The sequence below is a fragment of the Rhamphochromis longiceps genome, linkage group LG18 (assembly GCF_057381845.1).
Source record: "Rhamphochromis longiceps isolate RC_006_pf linkage group LG18, R_longiceps_female_GT1.1, whole genome shotgun sequence".
Taxonomy (NCBI): Eukaryota; Metazoa; Chordata; class Actinopteri; order Cichliformes; family Cichlidae; genus Rhamphochromis; species Rhamphochromis longiceps.
In genome coordinates this window covers 35,641,388-35,662,066 of record NC_140574.1, presented here as the reverse complement: position 1 = coordinate 35,662,066, position 20,679 = coordinate 35,641,388, and the positions used below count along the sequence as shown (strand labels likewise).

Below are 20,679 nucleotides of genomic sequence, written 5' to 3'. Positions count from 1 at the left end.
ATTAACTAGCACAGAAATGACGTTTACGATAGTCCTTGATTTAAAGCTTGACACATGGGGCATGAGGGTCTTGGCCAGGGGAGAGGGATAAGCAAGGGGACAGGTCCAAGAAAGCATCGGGAGCTGCTGGTGATTAGGTACGTACTGGAAGAGAGGAGAGCAGTGTTAGAGCGGTAGCCAATGAGGAGTTCTGGAGAGGGTGGAAGCTATGAAAATCTTCGTCTTACTGTGCAGGTGGGAGATGGAAGTGTCGAAGGAGAGGTGGTGCGGTTCAGGTGGGTTTGGTGGTGTGTGGCAGCTGTCCTGAGCGGTGAAGGTCCAGAGGTGGTGTAAGGGCAGGAGGGCAGGCAGGTGAGGCAAGGAGATGATTCTGAAAGCAGGCGGGTTAACCAGATTTCCAAGACGAGAGGTTCAGTGTGATGGAATTTCCAGGAGTAACTAGAACACAAGATGCAAGCTAAGTAGAGCACTTGAGATTCATAGGCATGAGGCCTGGTTACCAACATAGGGTAGTTGACGAACTGGCGAGGAAGCAGCGTCAGCAAGCAGCTTAAATCTCCAACCTGATTGCCTCAATCAGCTTCAGGTGAGGGAGGCAGTAGGCCCTGCCCATGGGTGGATACCAGGGAGGGCCAGACCTTCAGTGGAATTTTACAGCCACACACCCAGACCATGACACCGACCTCCTCGAGCACCGGAGCTGCCTTCAGCTGTTCAGCGCCAACTTTAAAAAGAATGAAGAAATTAAGAGATATTGGAGAGCAACAAGGAACCATTTACACTGAAGAGAATTCTCGGTCTCACTGCCAAGGAGGGTCTCCAAGTTGTTTTCTGCTGTGGTAAAGAATGTTGCGAGTGAAAATATTGAACTCAAGAAGCTGGTGTACGTGTACCTGATGAGGTATGCCGAGGAGAAACAGGACTTGGCATTGCTGTTTATTAGTATATTCCAGCGGACCCTTAAGGACCCAAACCAGTTCATTAATGTCATGTATATGATTCTGAAAAGCATCTTTCTATATTATTATTATTATTATGTGGCCTTGCAGCAAGAAGATCCCCAGTTCAAATCTGCTGGTCAGCAGGACCTTGGTCTGTGAAGTTCGCATGTGGCTTCCCTCTGTTCATCGTGGTCTATGGACCACCATGAACTTAAAAGGCTGCAGAGACAGATATCACCGTGTGATCCAGGTGATGGCATCCTTCATGCATCCTTTCATCAGGTCCAGCATCCCCCACAGCTTTCTGCCAAACACTAATTCAAAGGGATAAAATCCTGTGGAGGCCTGGGGCACCTCCAGCACTGCAAACAACAAAGGGTCTAACCAGCGATCCCAGTTGCGTTCATCTTCGTGAGTGAATTTATGAATCATGGACATGTCAGAGGTTGGTAGATGCTGGTCCAAACAGATTTAATGTCCAGTAATTCATACAGTTCTTTTACTTTGTGAGACATGAATATTGTGCACTGGTCAGTCGATATCTCTTTCAGGATGCCAAGTAGGGAGATGACCTGAAACAGTGCCTGTGCTACACTTGGCTCGACAAGGTCCATGCTAATGTGCTCAAATGGGACTTCCATTAATGGTAACGGGCACAAATGCGCTTTTGGAATTACCAACTAGTTAACTAGGCTGAGCTGAGCATAGGGTGTCGTCACAAGTCTGTTCTAGTGGAAAATGTTCCATGAAGTGAGTTACCGGGACCGGCGGTGCCTTCACGCCCCCCTCAGTGTCGGACGACTGCTTCGCTGCTGAGCTCAGCACAAACCCTGTATATACCCTTTGGCACCTTATTACACTCAACAAAAATATAAACGCAACACCTTTGTTACTGCTCCCATTCCCCATGGGATGGACGTAGAGACCTAAAATTCATTCCAGATACACAATATAACCATCCCTCCCAAACAGTGGTCACAAATCAGTCCAAATGTGTGGTAGTGGGCACATCTGCCATATTGAGATAATCCATCCCACCTCACAGGTGTGCCACATCAGGATGCTGATCTGACATCATGAGTAGTGCACAGGTGTACCTCAGACTGCCCACAACAAAAGGCCACCCTGGAATGTGCAGTTTTTTGCGCTATTGGGGGTCTGGGGACCCAGAACCGGTCAGTATCTGGTGTGACCACCATTTGCCTCATGCAGTGCAACACATCGTCGCATGGAGTCTATCAGATTGTCAATTGTGGCCTGTGGAATGTTGGTCCACTCCACTTCAATGGCTGTGCGAGGTTGTTGGATATTCGTGGGAACTGGTACACGCTGTCGTATACGCCGGTCAAGCACATCCCGAACATGCTCAATGGGTGACATGTCCGGTGAGTATGCTGGCCATGCAAGAACTGGGACATTCTCAGCTGCCATCTGCCCTGAACAATGTGAACCATGATTCATCCGTGAAGCGCACACCTCTCCAACGTGCCAGACGCCATCGAATGTGAGCATTTGCCCACACAAGTCTGTTACGGCGACGAGCTGGAGTCAGGTCAAGACCCCGATGAGGACGACGGGCATGCAGTTGAGCGTCCCTGAGACGGTTTCTGACAGTTTGTGCAGAAATTGTTTGGTTGTGCAAACCAATTGTTCCAGCAGCTGTCTGGGTGGCTGGTCTCAGACGATCTTGGAGGTCAACCTGCTGGATGTGGAGGTCCTGGGCTGGTGTGGTTACACGAGGTCTGCGGTTGTGAGGCCGGTTGGATGTGCTGCCATATTCTCTGAAACGCCTGTGGAGACGGCTTATGGTTGAGAAATGAACATTCAATGCACGGGCGACAGATCTGGTTGACATTCCTGCTGTCAGCATGCCAATTGCACGCTCCCTCATTGCTTGTGGCATCTGTGGCATTTTGCTGTGAGACAAAACTGCACATTCCAGGGTGGCCTTTTGTTGTGGGCAGTCTGAGGTACACCTGTGCACTACTCATGATGTCAGATCAGCATCCTGATGTGGCACACCTGTGAGGTGGGATGGATTATCTCAATATAGCAGATGTGCCCACTACCACACATTTGGACTGATTTGTGACCACTGTTTGGGAGGGATGGTTATATTGTGTATCTGGAATGAATTTTAGGTCTCTACGTCCATCCCATGGGGAATGGGAGCAGTAACAAAGGTGTTGCGTTTATATTTTTGTTGAGTGTAGAACCCAATACGTCTCTCTGGGGGAGGGTGTCAGAGGGCCAGCAACGCAGAACACTAGTCCCACCTCCATCAGACACTGATGCGATCGCCAGCCTCAGCTGTGAGCCTTCCAGCCACACTGACAGGTGGTCCTCGGCCAATTTTACAGCAATTTCCAGGATAACCAGCCGATGAAAGTGGACCCACTCCACCGTTCCAGCCCGAAGCCACTCGTTCCACATCCCTGAAGGTCCTCTCCATGACAGGGAGGCTCATGGTGTAGTCGGGCCTCTCCCCACAGGAGCGGCAACAAGCGGTAGGGCCCACTCCTCCTCCGGCCACCAGCACACCTCCACCATGGGCGCAGAGATCTCCTTCTCCTAGGCGTCATCTCCCTCCACCATCCGGTGAAACATCACAGGGAGTTTTCCAATACCTCTGTCTGTCGCTCGGCTTGGCCCTGCACTGCCTTCAGTCATTTAGGATGACTGTTACATTACCGCAACTCAAATCACCATTTGCGCCAGTGACTCAGGCGGCTGCGCGGGACGAGGCTCCGACATGCCGGCTGGGTTTTGGCACCATTTAAAAGGGCCGGCACAACTCAGTACTAAGCCTGTGTTCTTTGTGCTTCTTTCACACATGCCTGCTTTTCCCAAGACCTCGCACCCAGAGGTGGAGTGCCTGCTTGGTGCTCCGTTCCAGTCGTTGCTCCATCAGCTTCTTCGCACTCTCTCCTCTTCCCAGTGGCTACTAAAATGTGGAAGGCATGATTAGATGACGTTCACCATCTGTGACAATCAGCCTCCCCCTGACACCATGCCCTAAACCCACTGCTCCACCCGTCCTCTGCAGTTGAGCCACCAACCACACCCCACGACAAATTCATTCATTTCTCATTACTATGCATTACTCTCATATACTGGATCATGTATAACATGCCTACAGTCTCACACACTTACCTAAATCCCTATCTAATGAGGACACGCTCCCTTTGAGTGTTTATGTTTTTAACACAAGCTAACAGCATAGCTGAAAATGACGATGCGTGCACTTCAGGTGTTCATTGTCAGCCAAGGTTTTTCTGTCTTGTGCGTAGTTTGCACTTTAAAATCACATTCATGTGATTAAAAATAAAATCAGTCCAATGGCTACTCCTCAGATGTTGCAGACCTCTCTTCCATATCCTCCTCCTTCCACATGAAATGAGCTAGGATGACTTTATGTACTTTAAATATTCTTTAAAGATAAAATTTTGTTACTGTGTCAGGTGTGTATGTGAATTACGTGCACATACAGTGTGTTGGTAAACTTAAAAGCATAAAAATGCGGTAATTTTATTTTTCTGTTTTTGTTGGCCATGGCACCTAAACTATGTAGCATTATCTGTCTGCACTGACATGAGAGTCAGAGAAGTATTAGCACACAACTTCTGAGGCCAGTAAACAGCCCCCTCTGCTGGGTATCCTAGCAAACTACATGGAGCCGGTCTCTGGTACCTCTGCAGCCTCTTGATTTTCCAGGTAATTTCCAACCGCCTCAAAAGTTTGAAAAAAAAAATCTCACCTATACAATCTAAAACTATACAATCCATTTTTTTCTATCCATCCATCCATTTTCTTTTCTTTGTCTGTGGCTGGGTCGCAGGGGCAGCAACCTAAACTTATCTGAGGGAGCACGAGGCATATCGAGGCCAGTCGAGAGGTGGGGCCTTCTTCTGGTAGGTAATGCCTGAAACACCTCACTCAGGAGGCATCTTAGTCAGATGCCCAAACCACCTCCTCTCTCAGGTTGCTGAACGCCTCACCCTATTTCTAAGGCAGAGCCCAGCTACCCTTGGAAGAAAGCTTTTTTTCAGCTGCTTGTATCTACAATCTCATTCATTACACTAAACACATAAGTGATTGTGGTGTCGTCCAAATCCAGCATAACATTCTGCCTACTGACAGGTAAATTGAATAACAGTGATTATCTCTTCATCATGGCAGCTGTGAGTGGGTGGAATATATTAGTGAGTAGTGAACATTTAGTCCTCAAATGATGTGTTGGAAGCAAGAAAATGTGCAAGTAGAGGGGTTTAAGAAAACAAAGCCCAGATGACTGGATCAGAGTATCTCCAAAACTGCAACTCTCGTGGGGTTTTCCTGGTCTGCAGTGGTCTGTCTAACAAAAGTAGTCCAAGGATGGAAGGGTGGTGAACCAGAGACGGGGTCATGTAGGGCCAAACACCACTTAAGCCCACGTGGTCCAATCCAATAGATGAGCTACTGTAGCTCAGACTGGGAAAAAGGTTCATGTTGGTTCTGATAGAAAGATGTTAGAATACACAGTGCATTGCAGTTTCTCAACTTACAACTTAAAGGACTTAAAGGTTACGGTTGTCACTTAATTGTCCAGGCTTTCTTCTAGTTCGTTTTTGTAGTTCATGTGTTAAATCAGCTTGCCTTGTGTTTGATATCATTCACCTACCTGCTTTCACAGACCAGTGGATATGGGCTTTGGACTCATAGTAGACACAGTAGAAGCCTGCCTCCACATCAAGCCTGCACAGCATGTCATACATGCTCTTATTCCGGTCTGAGGTGGTGATATCCACCGCTCAGCCGTGATAGTGCAAAGACTCTTCAGAAAAATAGCCATCCTGATATTTCTTTCCATTAGCTTCAAAAATAATTTTAAGTTAAGCTACACCTCATGATATAATAGTTTTCTGTATTTTTGTATTTCCACTTAGTTTTTTTTAACTAAACAATGACCTGGTTTAATATGTCTTGTTGTTGATCTGACTTTGCATTTAAATCATTTTAGAAACTGTTTCGGACCAGCTGATTCTTTTAAATAGCATCCTCATATGCAAACCATTAAAGGTGGTTGGGTGTCATCAAGGGGTGTAGACTAGATCTCCTGAAAGCTGCACGCTCAGTCCTGTCTAAGTTTACATCCACAGTCACAGTTTGTATTTGTGAACATTGCAGCATCTAACCTTTGGATGAATTAACTGGGATATGTGCATTACCCGTAGATTAAACAGAATATAAAAGAATTTAAAATGAGCTTTAAACCTTCCCCAAAGGTTGATTCGGTTCATCTGGACGCAGCGTTTTGTGGGAGAAACGCTTCGTCACTCATCCAGTGACGTCTTCAGTCTCAGCTGACTGCAGGTTTCAATCTTATAAACAATATATTTGCATAATGACTGAAACCAGCCCACTGAAGGAGCAATGGACTGGGAGGTCATTTCCTTTAACTGACCTCCCAGCCCATAATAATGAAAACACAGATGACATCTGACCAGGATTTTTACATTTAGTCTTCAGTATGAGGTCCATTTTGATTTGTTTGAGTTTAGGTACCAGAACTACATCATTCGGCTTTGGAAAATATTTAGAACTGGGTTCAGACACAGCCATTTAAACCCTTCAATACATTCAAGAAAAGTCCATTCTCTTTGATCCGTGTCGGTTCTTAGCCATCCAAGTCATTGTAGAATAAGAAGCTTGGAAAGAACGCAGCTGGACTTGTTTAAGTTTCGTGGAGAAGTTTCACTTCTCATGCAAGAGGACTCTTCAGTTCTGAGAGTACTCTGAGCAGGTCATCTTGAATACATCTGGATGCCTAAATACACTTCCTGCAATTTAACTATCCAATTAGTATAACCGCACAGTAATAAACGGGTATACCTAATGAAGTGATTGAGTATTAGTACACTGTCTAAAAATACCTTAAGCTCAAGTATAAATCTTAGGGGTTTTTGTTTGTTTTTTAAAATAAGGATTCCAATTCCTTCATGTTCAAATGACATCCACCTATACAGTGTGTAGTGTTACTTTCCTAAACACTTAAGTCACCCTCGCCAAACTCCCGGTGGCGCCATCTTACCTAAGGTGTCCTTCTGTTCAACTTCCCTGTCAGACATGCACCATACACACAATGCAGTTAACTGATAGCATTATTTAAAAGCTTTATTCAACTGAAGCTGGATATCTTAGTTTAATATCTTAAGTGACCTAGCCTACCTACTTCCAGAGGCGCAATATCCACAGACTCAGTCAATACAGGCTGATGGACATCTCAGCCTGCACGCGTGCGATTGTGACTTTATGACGACACTTACCTTTGGTTTCAGACGTGGAGCACCTGAACTGGCTGCTTTCCAAAGCAATGCTGAATGGTCTGTGACAGACAGGGTAAGGCTGTAGCTCAGGAGGCTGAGCATCTACTGATCGGCAGGTTAATGGATCAATCACAGGCTGTTCTGGTGAAGCGCTTTGAGTGCTCAGAGTAGAAAAGCACTATATAAGAACTGTTCTAAATATATTCAAATTTTGATAATTATCAATACAAATTTATATACTATGCCATCCAGAGACCTGAAAGCGGCACTGTTTAGTGCACAATGAGATGGAAATGTCCAGTGAGATCCCATTTGTGGTCGTCTGTCCTTTCACAGTGGCCTGACATCTAATTATGACACCTTATTTATTCATCATTATCTGTTTCTTATGTCATGAACTGGCTCAAAGAAAGCAGGAGATTGCAGGGTTTACTTTAATATCGAGTCAGCAAATCAGTGTATGCTACTCGCTTCAAAGTCCGACACATTTTAAAAATGCTTTTTATGCTTTACACTTCAGTGTACACCATTTTAACCTGCCTGTCACTCAAAGTACTTGAGTTTGCTTTACAGTAAAAAAAAATGCAGCATTATCATTGGCAGTGTTCCAGTCATCCTTCAAGTCAAGACCGTAAGCAGAACTACTGCCTACCACCTACGTCATCAGCAAGATTTACTGTATACGGTCCACGTTGACTGTGCATCTGAGAAAACCGTGATGATGGCTTGATAGTATTCTTACTTTCCGGAACACTAAGCAGCAAACAAAAAAACCTTAAATTAAATAGAACTTGAATAGTTACATAATTATCATTAAAATACAAACTATTTATTCAGAAAGGTGTTCTGCACTTGCACCGATGGATTAAACATTTCCCGTGAAACGCTAATGTACATCTATAATAAAAATATCTCACAGGCTACACTGATGTGGCTCCGTTGAAAACTCACCACCATCAGCTGACCATATTACTGTATTGACTATATTTAAAAGAATCAAATGTTGAACTGTTTTCCCACTCAGAAAGATTCTGTGGAATACTCGGCCACGCCCACTTGTTGGAGATTTCCCACCAGGTGTTTCTTTCAGCATTATACAACTTCTCTTAACTCTCCTCCAACTTCTTTTGAAATGTTTTGCTGGTATAAAATGTACAAATGCATTTCAAAAAGGTCGTGATTGGTTTCGTTTTGTTTTTGTATTATTTCAATGAGGTCTGCAAATCCCAGGATTATATTTTTATTACATTTTGCACAGTTGAGTCTAAATTCTAGCACAATATGTATTGTATACATTACATCAACACAAATATTAAATGTATTAATAGCACAGGGCATCTCTCCAAAGCACGGAGTTGGTATCTAATCAAAACGCTGATTTTGACAGTGGTCAAATTAAAGGAAAAAGAGCATCTCACTACGAGTTCAAGCCGCCATGTGCCACTGATTCTCCATGTCTATGGATCTGTAGTGGAGAGATGGGCCGCGATTCTTCTGTAAGATATTCCATGTTTTGATGATGAAAGTGGAGAGCGTTATCTAACACTGGTCCAAACTCTCCCCGGACGGGGGAGATGTCACTCATTTGCAAGTCTTCCTTGCAAAATGTCGCACAGAGCCGCCTCCCGTCTCCACGGTGCTGCTCATCAAATCTGAAGCAGAGCGCTGTAGCTCTAGTCAGGCTCACTGCTGCTGGGAGAGGACGGATGGAGCTGGGTGCAGTACTTCAGAGGGACGTCCAGACCCACCACAGGACCCACCACACTGAGCCACAACAACACATAGTTCACTGGCCTGCCCACACACACACAGACACACACACATATGTATGAATCCAGCTTTTCAAAAAACAGAGGAAGCAACAACTGCATCAAAAAGAAAACTGCAAAGAGTCACGATGTACAGAGTCGACACCCTCTGTCAGCTCAAACTTTTATATACTGGGACAACAAAGGAACCAGATCTTTACCAGGTTTTAAAATGATTTAAATACAGACTCGGATAAACAACAGAACATGAGGTATTATACCACGCTGTTACTTATTGAACAAAAACTAATCCAAAACGCAGAAGCAGAGATGTCGACAGCAGGACTGTATTTCATGTTACTGTTCTCAGACTGGTTTGATGTTTCAACGCACGATCGTAGTGATGTTAAACTCGTGTTGCAAATGACTCTGAAAAGCAACGAGACTGAAAATGTAACGAGTTGAAATCACAGATATTCGTATAAAAATGAAGGAAGATGTTAGAAAAATAAAGAAAAAAGTACCTGAAAATTCTACTTAAGTACAAAATCAAAGTACTTGTACACACACACACACACACACACACACACACACACACACACACACACCTGTATTTCTGCTTCGTTTTGTTAGTTCCAATATGTCTTGTTGATCTGACTTTGTATTTAAATCATTTTAGAAACTTTTTAGGATCAGCTGATTTTCTTAAACAGCATCTTCATATGTCACCATCAGAGGTGACAGAGGGTGTAGACTAGATCTCCTGAAAGCTGCACGTTCAATCCTGTTTAAGTTTACACCCACAGTCACAGAGTAACAACCAGAGCTACGAGTGGACAGCTGCAGAGTCCTACGGTTCCCGAGTTAATACTTTGAACCAAACTGACATTCAGTTAGTGAAAGCAACAACACGGTGTATGCGTCAGTGTGACACCATGTGTGTTGATGTGATCTGATTTTGCAGCAGCAGAGTTGGTCTTGAAAAAGCGTCCAGTTTTCACTAATGTGGACCTAAAAATAAGTTTGTTTTTTGAAATGCAATCCAAATCCAACCAGGCTAAAAATACAAAATCAGAAACATGCCACAAAAGCCTGAGAAATATTTTAATACAGGAGTCAATGTTCCCGAGCTGCCTGATCAACAGAGCAACACTGAGCTACCTCAGAGTTTTACATCAACAGCGCTGTGGTTCGGCGACCCTACCTGGGCTGTTCCTGAGCCTCCTGCAGCACAGGCCTCATGAACTCCTCCGTTCTACAGGGGTGGAGCATAAAGAAAGGCTGACCCAGCAGAGGATGCTCCTGGCACACAGACACAAGAGTAAGTGGACTGTCAGGAGAAAAGTAGAGATAATGATGCCGAGACTTCCTTTACCTGTTGAGTGATTGCAGTCAAAGGACTGTTCTGAAGGCAGTGTCTGAAGTTTGGATGAACAGAGCTCCACACGTCCTCTAACATCAGACTCCGACCCTCTGACAAAGAGCAGTGCAAAACGGGTGAGTTTATACCACAGGGACCTGCTGAGGGACGACCTCCTGCCACAGGTTAGTGCATCATCACCAACATTAAGTCTGAGTCGCCTTCATACTGATGAGTTTAGTTTTCATTCTTCTGCCCTTTGTTCTGCTGTTTATGTTTCGTGGTTGTGTTACTCGAGTTTAACCAAACATCATCACTTCCACCTGTGTACTTGATTTACACAAAATACCGAGTCCCTTGAAAGAGCTACACAGCAGTTGTGGAGAAAGCTGCTGCGGTGAAACACAGCTAACATCATGTTGGTGGCGAGTGGCAGCAAAGGCAAACGCTGCGGTATCCTGCTCAAACAGGAGGACACGGGGGTAGGTGTGTGTGTGCCGTGGCTGCCGTATGTGTGACTAACCCAGGGTGAAAGCTCTGAAATACAGCACAGGAGCGCTGTAGCTGCAAGAGTACAGGATGTGATACTCGTACTGAAGCACGTGGCTGCTGCCTTCAGACAGCACGCAGACTGCATCGTCCTCATCACCGCCGTCGCCTGTGATGCCATCAGAATGAAAACGGGTAGCAACAACAGGCTGTGGAGGAAGAGACACATTTAGTGATATTTACTGGAGAGACAGCTGGAAAATGAAGCGCTGTTCAAGTTTCACCTGCGTCCTTTCCTGCTGCTGCAGTTCTTGGATGGGGTGAGCGAAAATAGGGGAAACTGAAGCAGCTTCCTTCTGTTTCTGTGCATCACAGCAGTCAGCTACGACTGACCTGAGAACAGTCTTCCTGAGGTAGCCCTCTTCTGAACCCTGTACCAAAATCAGACTGCCTTTAAAGCACAGCTCCAGGCTGCTCATCAAGATCAAGATTGAGAGGCCTCCTCACCTGGACTGCCTCCCAGCTCCAGCCATCTCTCAGATGCTCAGACTGCTGCAGGAGGAGCTGACAGCAGGAAAAGAACTCCTTTTCATTCAGCGCACACCCACTCATCTATGCAGAGGACACACAAAAACAAAACAGTATTTCATGTATAGTCAGACTGTGGATGCACGTGTGCCGATATAAGTTGGGTGCATAAATATCAGGACCAAGACAACTCAGATGCAGGTGAAGTGCAGCCTTTCAGCTTTCATTCAGCAAGTTGAACTAAAAGTTTGCATAAAAATATAAGTAACTAAAGCATTTATTTAACACAATCCCATCATTTCAGGGGCTCAAAAGTAATTGGACAAATCAAATAACTGAAAATAAAATGCTCATTTCTAATACTTGGTTGAAAATCCTTTGCCGGTGATGACAGTCTGAAGTCTTGAACTCATGGACATCACTAGATGTCCTCCTGACTCTCCCAGGCCTTTACCGCAGCAGCTTTCAGTTGCTGTTTGTTTGTGGGCCGTCTGTCTTCTACATGTGAAATGCTCAGTTGGGTTAAGATCAGGTGACTGACTTGGTCATTCAAGGATATTCCACTTCTTTGCTTTAATAAACTCTTGCAGTGCAAGCTGTCCAGCGTTCTTCATGGAACACTGGATATGGACACGCCTTACTCATGGAGAGTGTTGTTCACGTGATTGGCTGTTGTGAAGTCTTTTCTCATCACCATGGTAATGATTCTGCAGTCATCTGTAGACGTCCAGGTCTTTTTGTGTTTCTGACTTCACCAGTGCTTGCTTTCTTTCTCAGGATGTACCAAACTGTAGATTTTCCATATTGTGAAGACATTTCTCGGATGGGTTTGTTTTTGCAGCTTCAGGATGGCTTGTTTCCCCTGCATGGACAGCTCCTTTGACCACATGTTGTCTGTTCACAGCAAAATCTCCAAATGCAAGCACCGCACCTCAAATCAGCTCCAGGCACAAGGAAGGAACTGCCCACACCTGCCTGTGAAACAGCCTTTGAGTCAACTGTCCAATTACATTGGTCCCTTTAAAAACAGGGTGGCACATGTTAAGGAGCTGAAATTTCTAAACTCTTCATCCAATTTGAATGTAGATAGTCTACACATCATGTCCACGTCCATTATAGAACTATAACTGGAATATGTTTCAGTAAACAGGTTAAAAAACTAAACTTGTGTCAGTGTTCAAATATATATGGACCTGATTGTCTTTGAGCTCATTTTACGTACAGATGCACTGACCTCATATTTAGATGGAATATTGCTTAAAGGCAAGATGACTCGTGTATTTCACCCTTGCTGTGACAGCGTTTTTCCTACGTTTGCATAAGTGTTTAAGTTGACTGCTAACTGTGAGTTACCAAACCTAAATGCGCTCACGCTAGAGATGCTCTTCTGCTTCTTCACTCCCTCTTGCTCATTATGGTTGATGTAACAGTTGTTGGGACACTTTTGTTACACTTACAGTAACGTAAAGCATAGTCTTAATTGATATTATCCCTTATTGTCAGGGATTCCACATGGGAGGTGAAGAACCACAAATTGTTCATAGTTAAAGCAAAGTTACGTGCTACATATCTTTATGCATGCTCAAACAACTGGGTAAGTACATCCCAGAAAGTTGATTCTTTTCATCTGGATGCAGCGTTTTTGGTGGGAGAAACGTAATGCAAGCTCTTCAATGCAACCACAGCATTGTAAGAGCTTGAAAGTACCCTTAGTGCACAACCAGCCAAAGCGCCACAAAGACTGCGGGCGCGACACGTGATGGGACACAATCAGTCTCCTCAGACCGTGACCTGTCCTGATGATAAGAGGTTAAAAACAGAGCCAAAGGGTCCGACTGTCCAAGGTGGACGGCTGTGCAGGTCTTGGAGGATCCTCTGATGTTGGTGTAAACCTGATCCAGTGGTTTTCCATTCCATGTTCCAATGGGAACGTTTTTGTGGCACTTTGGTAACACAGACTTCAGGTTTGTGTGGTTAAAGTCCCCCGCCATAATAAAGGAACTAGCCGGAAGTCTTGTTGTTTACTGATGGCATTATGCGGTCTACTCACAGCTAATTTTGCACTGGTCCATAGATGACTGTACACAGCAAAGACAAACAGTGTGCTACGTTCAATGCTGAGATGAAAAGGTGTCCATTTTAGCAATGTGAACTCCGAGTCTATGGAAAATGTTTTTCTCCAACAGCAACATCAGTCCAGAAGTTGTCTTTCAACAAATGCACACACCTCTTCCTTTGTTCTTCTCAGCCTCTGGTGTGCAGTCCACTCTGTAGACACTGTGTCCCTGTGTTTCCACAGCTGCATCTGGCATGTTCTTAATACAGCCATGTCTCGGAAATTATTGTTCCACACCTGTCACTGACAAACTAGAGCCTCAAATCATCCGTTTTGTTGAAAAGTGAGCGAGAACTAAACTGTGCCGAGACTAACGTAGCCCGGCTCTAATCAGAGAGTGTGCAGGTCCAGTCGGTTTTGATTCCAGGGCCGAATTTCTAAAAAAGAGATTTAGCTTTGAGGTGGATCAGTGTTCTTTTTGTACTGACGAAAATGAAACCCTAAAACATTTCTTCCATGCCCTATCACACAATGCTTTTGGTGTGACATAAAAAATTGGATTTCTCTAAAAATGAATGATGTGCCACCATTTGAACTATATCATGTTTTTTTATATGGATCATCTAGCTTTGGATGTCTCTGTCAGAGATATTTACCCAACATGGTATTGAGTAAATATCATATCCATTGTGCTAGATGGGGGAACTCTAAGCCTTATTTCCCTGGTTTTATTAATGATTTTAAGTTTTTTTTCTTCGCTTAAAAAGACAAAGAGCAAATATGCCAAACATTTTTACCAGGGTATTGCCCATCTCCTGCTATTCTAAATTTTGACTTATTTTATGTTTTTTGTTTCACTGCTCCCTTTTATGCACAATTTAAATGCCTGCCATGTATCTTTTGTTTTTTTAATTGTACTTTTTTATTCATTTACTTTTTTATTATTCCCCTAATTCTGTATTTCTTGTACTGTTTCTAATTTTCATTTGCATTATTATCCGTGTTCCTCTTTGAGAGTTTGTATTTTGCAATTGCTCAAAAAAAAACAGTTTGTTTTCCGGATCACGTGACCACTGCGTTCATGATTCATACGTGGGTTCCTCATCCGGCTCCTGAGACGTGTTTATACCGCCGCCATATTGCAACGGGGTTCCTCGGGTCAGCCCAAAATAACAGAACATGCCAGACTTCTGTGCCGCTCTCGGGTGCTCTAATCAAAGGAACGCCAACACCAAGCAGCAGGGAATAACTTTCCACAGGTGAGCCGCTACAATACTACTGCTGTACGAGCATAGCATCTAGTTTACGACTATTAGCGTTTCTTCACACAGCAGAGTGTCAACAGCTTTAACACAGTTATTTAACTTTAAGCTGCCAAACCATTAAAGCGTCAGTGAGGCTGAACATGGAAGCTGTGAGTCAGCTGGGTGCTGTAGTACTGACCCACGGCACGCGACGGATGCGTTGTCTGTGGTAATGTTGCTCCTGTGTGCGGGTAGAAAACGGCTCCAGTTTATTTCATCTGCACTCACCAAGCACAGTACTGCGCGACGGGTCCCGTACGAAACTGCCACATCCGTTTTACGACAGTTCCTACCGCTTTCTGTCATGGCACCGAGTGACGTTGCAGCAAACGTATTTATTATTTATGCCACAGTGATGTGCGACACCACTGATTTCCTTTCCGATCCTTTGTACAGAAACTTAATGTGTGATTTAAACTTCTAGCTTCATAACGATCACAGGACATCAGACAACTTGTCCTTATTGTTTAATTATGAAGGATTATCATGTAGAAATAAAAGCCTGAAGTTGTGCGTTAACTGACGTTATGTGAACACGTATATCGTGTCATTTAACATGTATGTACTTGCCTGGACATTTCAACAAAAATACTCTATTCACACTTTCCCTCATCCACGGTAGTGCAGCGCCACACTACAAATTTTGGTATCAATCCAATACCAAGTAAACACAGGGCCACTATTGCCGATATCCGTACCAATAATTGTAAGTTATTCAGGCAGCTGATTGGGGGAGAGTGGTGTGCCATCACTTACCAGATTAAGTCTCAATTTGCAAATTCTGAGCACATTTTGTTCACCACTATATCACTGTCATTGTTACTTTGCAGAATAATTAGTTAACACAACAAAACACACCTTTCAGCTTGTCATGTGTTTTGAAACTGGGTTTTTGGGGACCTGGAATGTAAATGTTTCTGTCTCTAAAGCACACAAAAAGGTTTGGAAATTTTTTGTAGTGCATGTTTGAGGTTTATTTTTTCAAAGAAATAATTAACACAGTTCAGCGGGCTACATACTGAATTTGAAGGATGAAAGCGAAGTTGGACCGATCCACCCGCCTCTAACGTTTACGTTGTAAAGTGGGACTCCAGTTATTGTTCAGACAACAAGAACAATGAATTGCATGGCCTTCTAAAAGTGATATTGGAAAAAAAATAATAGCTGATTTTTGAATCCAGTAAGTTCAGGTAACAGATGTCTTCATGTACCTGTATGGAGATATTTCCCCATTCAAACAGCAGTGCCCACTTTGTCCCAATGCGCCTAAACAAGAGGAAAATGCTGCTCGTTTGTTTCAGGCAATCCAGCACACCCAGATCTTTGGAGAGTCTCAGCTGCTGGAATAGTTTTTGATCATTTCAGTTTCTTCAGATGTTAACTGTAATTATTAGAGAGATTATTATATTTTTGTCACCACTCTTCCTTGAATACTTGAGATAAAAAAAATCTAACTTTAGTGCTTTGTATGTTAGAACTTTACTCTTCTCATTGACTGAAGCACCAACAACAGCACAAGCAAGCTTGGGCCGGGGGCTAGTTACGTGGTGCAGACGGGGGGGCCTGTGACTGCCCCTGCCATGCTTTGTGTTCCCCTGCTGAAGCATGAAAGAGGCTGGGGGTTTATGAGTCGTGGTTCAGTAGAGCACGCCTGTCCTTGCAGTGGTTTGTAGCCTCTTGGATGTTGATGTGACTCACAGCCACAGGTTCAGATTCAATGGGGGAAAACAAGAGACAGTTCATCACGAGAATGTGCTGAATTTCAGATCTTATCTTTCAGATATCAAAGTGAACATGAAGCTCATTTTCCACATTATGGTCATTCTAGGAGCCAGAAAAGAGAATTCTCCTGGGTATGCCCACTGGGTAATGACTTGCAGCCAATCAGTGCACAGTGTCCTTTGTTTCTCAGTCAGAACCAGCACTTCCACACGGTCAAGGGAAAAACGGCTTAAGGCTCCATAATGGGATATGGTGAACACAAAAACAGGCAGCTGTGTTGAATCAGCAGTGCTAACATGAAATGAGAAAAGCTGAGAATAGTTCATTAAAAGGAGGACAGGGTGCATCAACATGTGGTTGTGTGTATACAGCGTTGACTTTGAAGCTCAGAGGGGGGAAACCTCTGAGTTCTGAGGGACCACAGTAGTGTACTGTGTACCTTGTTGCTACAGACAACAGGACTACATGCTGTTCTCCTCATAAGGCTCTTATCTCTGTAGGTTCCCGAAGGACAAAGTTAAAAGGCAGTTATGGAAAATGGCCCTGAAGAGAAGAGACTTTGAGCCAAATGACCGCTCGGTTGTCTGCAGCTGTCATTTTAAAGCAGAAGACTTTGACAGGACTGGACAGACAACTCGTATAAGAGAAGGAGTGATCCCATCAGTTTTTTTATTTACAAGACATCTTGGCAAGGTGAGTATCACATATCACAGGCTGTGTTGAACCGAGTGATAACTGTGAGGAAAACCTTTTGCACTCTGAACCTTCCCAGGCACATACTGCAACCAGAACAAGCAGGACCTCTCAGAAAGCTGCAGAAGAACCCCCACAGGTGCAGGATGTGGAGCAAACAGCATCTGTGAGTGACAGCTGCCGTTTACACATTCTGGACCGTCATCAGTTAGAAAGCCACTTTTCATTCAGTCGTAATATTTTTCAGGATCATCAGTATGCGCTAGACCCAGTGCAAGTAAAAAAGCGGTTAAATGAGGCCCGGGAGAAGTTGGAAGAATTGCGTCGGGACTTAAGAAATGCTAAGGATCGGGAAAGAAGGCACAAAAAGACAGTAAAAAGCTTGCTGGAGGATTTGAAACACAAACACATGCTCTCAGAAGAACTGCAGCAAAGACTGGATGATATTCTGCTTGGCTAAACTGTGGCCTCTCTTTGTCGCTCCACTGGCCTGCGATGTTCCCAAAAAAACGTTGCTCAGATTTGATATTAAAGTTCTTAAAAAAACAGTGTTTCCGTGACAACATGTGGGTTATATTAGTGTGATCCTTTGTAAATGTTCAAAATAAAATCTATAACACTTTTTTAAAAACCATAACAAGTGAAGTGATAAACAGTGATAGAAGTTTATCAAACATAACATTCATACTGGAAGCAAAGGAACCTCTCACTCATGTCTCATTAAGTGCTCGTCAGCAAGCAGTAGACTGCTTTGACAAACGTAGCAGCACAGGTCGCTGTGTGCTGCTGTTCCAGGCTTTAGAGCAATTTAATGGAATAATCTGACAAATAATCTGACCTGCTGTGTTGTGGTTTCAAGGCCTGATATTGCACATAACCTAAGTAGTCTTGCAGACACAGCATGCTAACGATGTCTTAGTCAGGAGCGTCTAAGATCCACTCCAGAAGGCTCGGCTTGTATCTCAGGGCAGAGTTGTGAATAATCCCGCAGCTTTTTACTTTCACATTAGATTTTATGTGACTATTATCAATTCTTTCCCGTTTTGTTGAACTATTCCATTGTCTGCTACACAAACCCAGATTCTTAAGCATTAACAAGCTGTTCTTTTAAGCTTGGTTCATGCGTGTTATAGAGCTCAACCTTCGTGCAGCTCCTCTGCAGTAACATTAAGCACACCTTTGATCTCACGAGTATCCAATCAGATCTCGAGACATATTTTTGTACTCTTACAATAAATCATTTCATCTCTTATAGTCACTCCCATTTATATTTATTTAAAAGCCCAGCTCTATCATTTAGAGTTGCTAGTATTGAACCGATCATTGTAATACTTGAAGTTAACAACCTTCACCTTGAACGAGTTCAGTTTATTTCTGTAGCACCAGATCACAGCAGTCATCTGTGCCAGCCCAGCTTCACGTTTGGACTGAAGAGAGCAGCCGCTGCTCAGGTTCCACCATCTTAGTTTAACAGGTCAACACTTACAAACATGAGCGGCAAGACATGGGAAAAGAAGACATTTATTGAAATAATGCAAAAGAAACTAAACACGAAGACATTTTTGTAATTTTTTTCTCCCAATCAAGCAAAATGTAACAGTTTCCACATCAAAAAACATGATCAACACTGAAACAGTCATGCCCGGCTCAATCCGACAGTTCTGTTTGAGGGCAACAGCAAAACAGCAGAGCTTTGTTCCCGGTCTTTTATAACACAGAAAAAACTGAAACACAACACACCGTCCTTTGAAAATCAAATATACATTTTCTTACAATATTTACACTTTGAATGAAAAGTAAAACAATTACCACTCTACATCCTTCTGTCCCGGAGTCAAAGGAAAAGCACATCATGTCGACAAAAGTGAAAATGGCACACAATGTCGCTGCTGCCGTACCATGCTGTCAGGGAGAAGCAGCAGGGTTTGCTTGATTCCACAAAGGATGCTGGGAAGACGTGAGACAAATGAAGGGTCAGGAACATGCTCAGCCTCAGGACAGGGCCAGTCCTCCAGCTGGCTTCACTTCACATCCACTGTCTTAGGAACATTAAACATCCCGCAACTCATGACAACTGTGTCCACACACTTTAGGATCACTTGGTTGGTGTTTTGTCTAATAACTCTGAGCTAGGGGTGGGGTTGTTGCTATTGTGAATGGGTGTATGTTAACCTAAATCATCAGAAGCCCCTCGGACACTGCACGACTATGGTAACGAGTGTCCTGCTTTACTGTTAATTATCTTTTACACAGGAAGCATCGCATTGTGTTCACTAAAACATCAAACTAGTGACTAAGACCAAAAACATAGTAAAAAAAAGGGTTTAGGAGAAGTGGGCTAATTGTGTCACACATTTGCATACATGCAGTTGGAGGGCTCCCCCTGCTTGTCATTAAAAACAATGCTTTGACTTATTAAACATTTTAACCCAAACCACATAACCTGCAGCTGATAATCAGGTGTTGTCGCTGCATGTTCCTAACCAGAGTAGAAAAGCGCGATATAAGAATCAGAGTTTAACAATGAATTTCATGACTTTTTTTTAATGTTTTCAGAGCACTAGTTTGACATTTTTAGAGGTCATATTTATATTCAGTATGCTGACAGTATCACTGTTCAGCATCATCTAATTATATCCTCTCCAATGTTAAGTGGGTATCTTCAGTTGCTTTCATGTTTACTACCATTTTCACTTGTGCTGGCAGTGTGTGCTCGCTGACTGAAGAATCAAGCGCTGGTTCGGGATCTGACGAGAGCCTTTTATACTGACACTTGGACTCAAGACACAACTCATTGCGTCTCCTCTAAGGTGCAGAGGCTGCTGGGAGAATGATGAGTCCTCAGAGAAAACCACTGCTTTCCTGGTACTTGTTTCCTTGTTTCCTTGCAGCTGAACTGAGTTTTTGTGTTTCACGAGGCACGTGTTATTTTCAAGAATTTGATGTTTGGAGGGTTTTTGAGATTATTACAGCTGTACACTTTGTTCATAATTACTCAGAAGAACAAGCATTATACTGTGACCCTAACTGCTCCAGCTCAGCAAAGACACGTCCCTGTGCATCATTTCAGGAAACAAGAACTTGTTCCTGTACCTGAGAGCACTATGTGAACAGCTAACCAGTGATGTACATTTAGAAATGTTTCATATGTTACATTCACTTATGACTGCATCTACGCTGCACCTGGAGTTCTGCAAGTATGAAACATTCAAAGCTGTAAGACATCTGGCAGCAGCTGTGTCCATTAGGTGAAGCTTTTCCATTCTGACACTGATTGTAAGCACGAAGGTGCTTTGAGCAAGCACCTTGTTTTTGGTTGCATTTGAAAGTGGACGGCTTTATAGGGAGCTTAACTAACATGTGAGTCATCTTACCCCCAACCCAAATTCAGTTTAACGTGGCAGAGCAGACTCCAGCTGTTTCAGACGTTTATGCTTCCACAGCACCAACACTATCTGCAGTGCAGGATGAGGGGCAGTGAAGTGAAGCCAGCAGGGTGCTTGGACCTTTGCAGACCTGTAAGTGAGCTAAAA

The 20,679-nt window shown here is 43.7% G+C and overlaps 2 protein-coding genes across 5 annotated transcripts; one reads left to right on the top strand and one right to left on the bottom strand.

Annotated features, from left to right (window-relative positions):
* Positions 1-8,473: 8,473 nt before the first annotated feature.
* atg10 (ATG10 autophagy related 10 homolog (S. cerevisiae)) lies at positions 8,474-15,595 on the bottom strand. Of its 3 annotated transcripts, none has more exons than XM_085388007.1 (7): positions 14,960-15,595; positions 11,351-11,455; positions 11,128-11,274; positions 10,878-11,052; positions 10,370-10,467; positions 10,199-10,296; positions 8,474-9,040 (listed from the first exon to the last, which is right to left on the bottom strand). In XM_085388007.1, exons 1-7 carry the CDS (start codon positions 15,035-15,037, stop codon positions 8,920-8,922), a joined length of 822 nt encoding a protein of 273 aa, XP_085244133.1. In that variant the 5' UTR covers positions 15,038-15,595; the 3' UTR covers positions 8,474-8,919. The 3 variants fall into 3 exon arrangements, with proteins under 3 accessions (XP_085244133.1, XP_085244131.1, XP_085244132.1); XM_085388005.1 differs by having other exon boundaries at positions 14,871-15,010; XM_085388006.1 differs by lacking the exon at positions 14,960-15,595 and adding an exon at positions 11,735-14,625.
* Positions 14,528-18,882, top strand: LOC146648758 (THAP domain-containing protein 6-like). 2 transcript variants are annotated; one of them, XM_085388009.1, is made up of 4 exons: positions 14,530-14,686; positions 16,954-17,146; positions 17,226-17,312; positions 17,394-18,882. In XM_085388009.1, exons 1-4 carry the CDS (start codon positions 14,607-14,609, stop codon positions 17,604-17,606), a joined length of 573 nt encoding a protein of 190 aa, XP_085244135.1. In that variant the 5' UTR covers positions 14,530-14,606; the 3' UTR covers positions 17,607-18,882. The 2 variants fall into 2 exon arrangements, with proteins under 2 accessions (XP_085244134.1, XP_085244135.1); XM_085388008.1 differs by having other exon boundaries at positions 14,528-14,686; positions 17,226-18,882.
* The last annotated feature ends 1,797 nt before the right edge of the window (positions 18,883-20,679 follow it).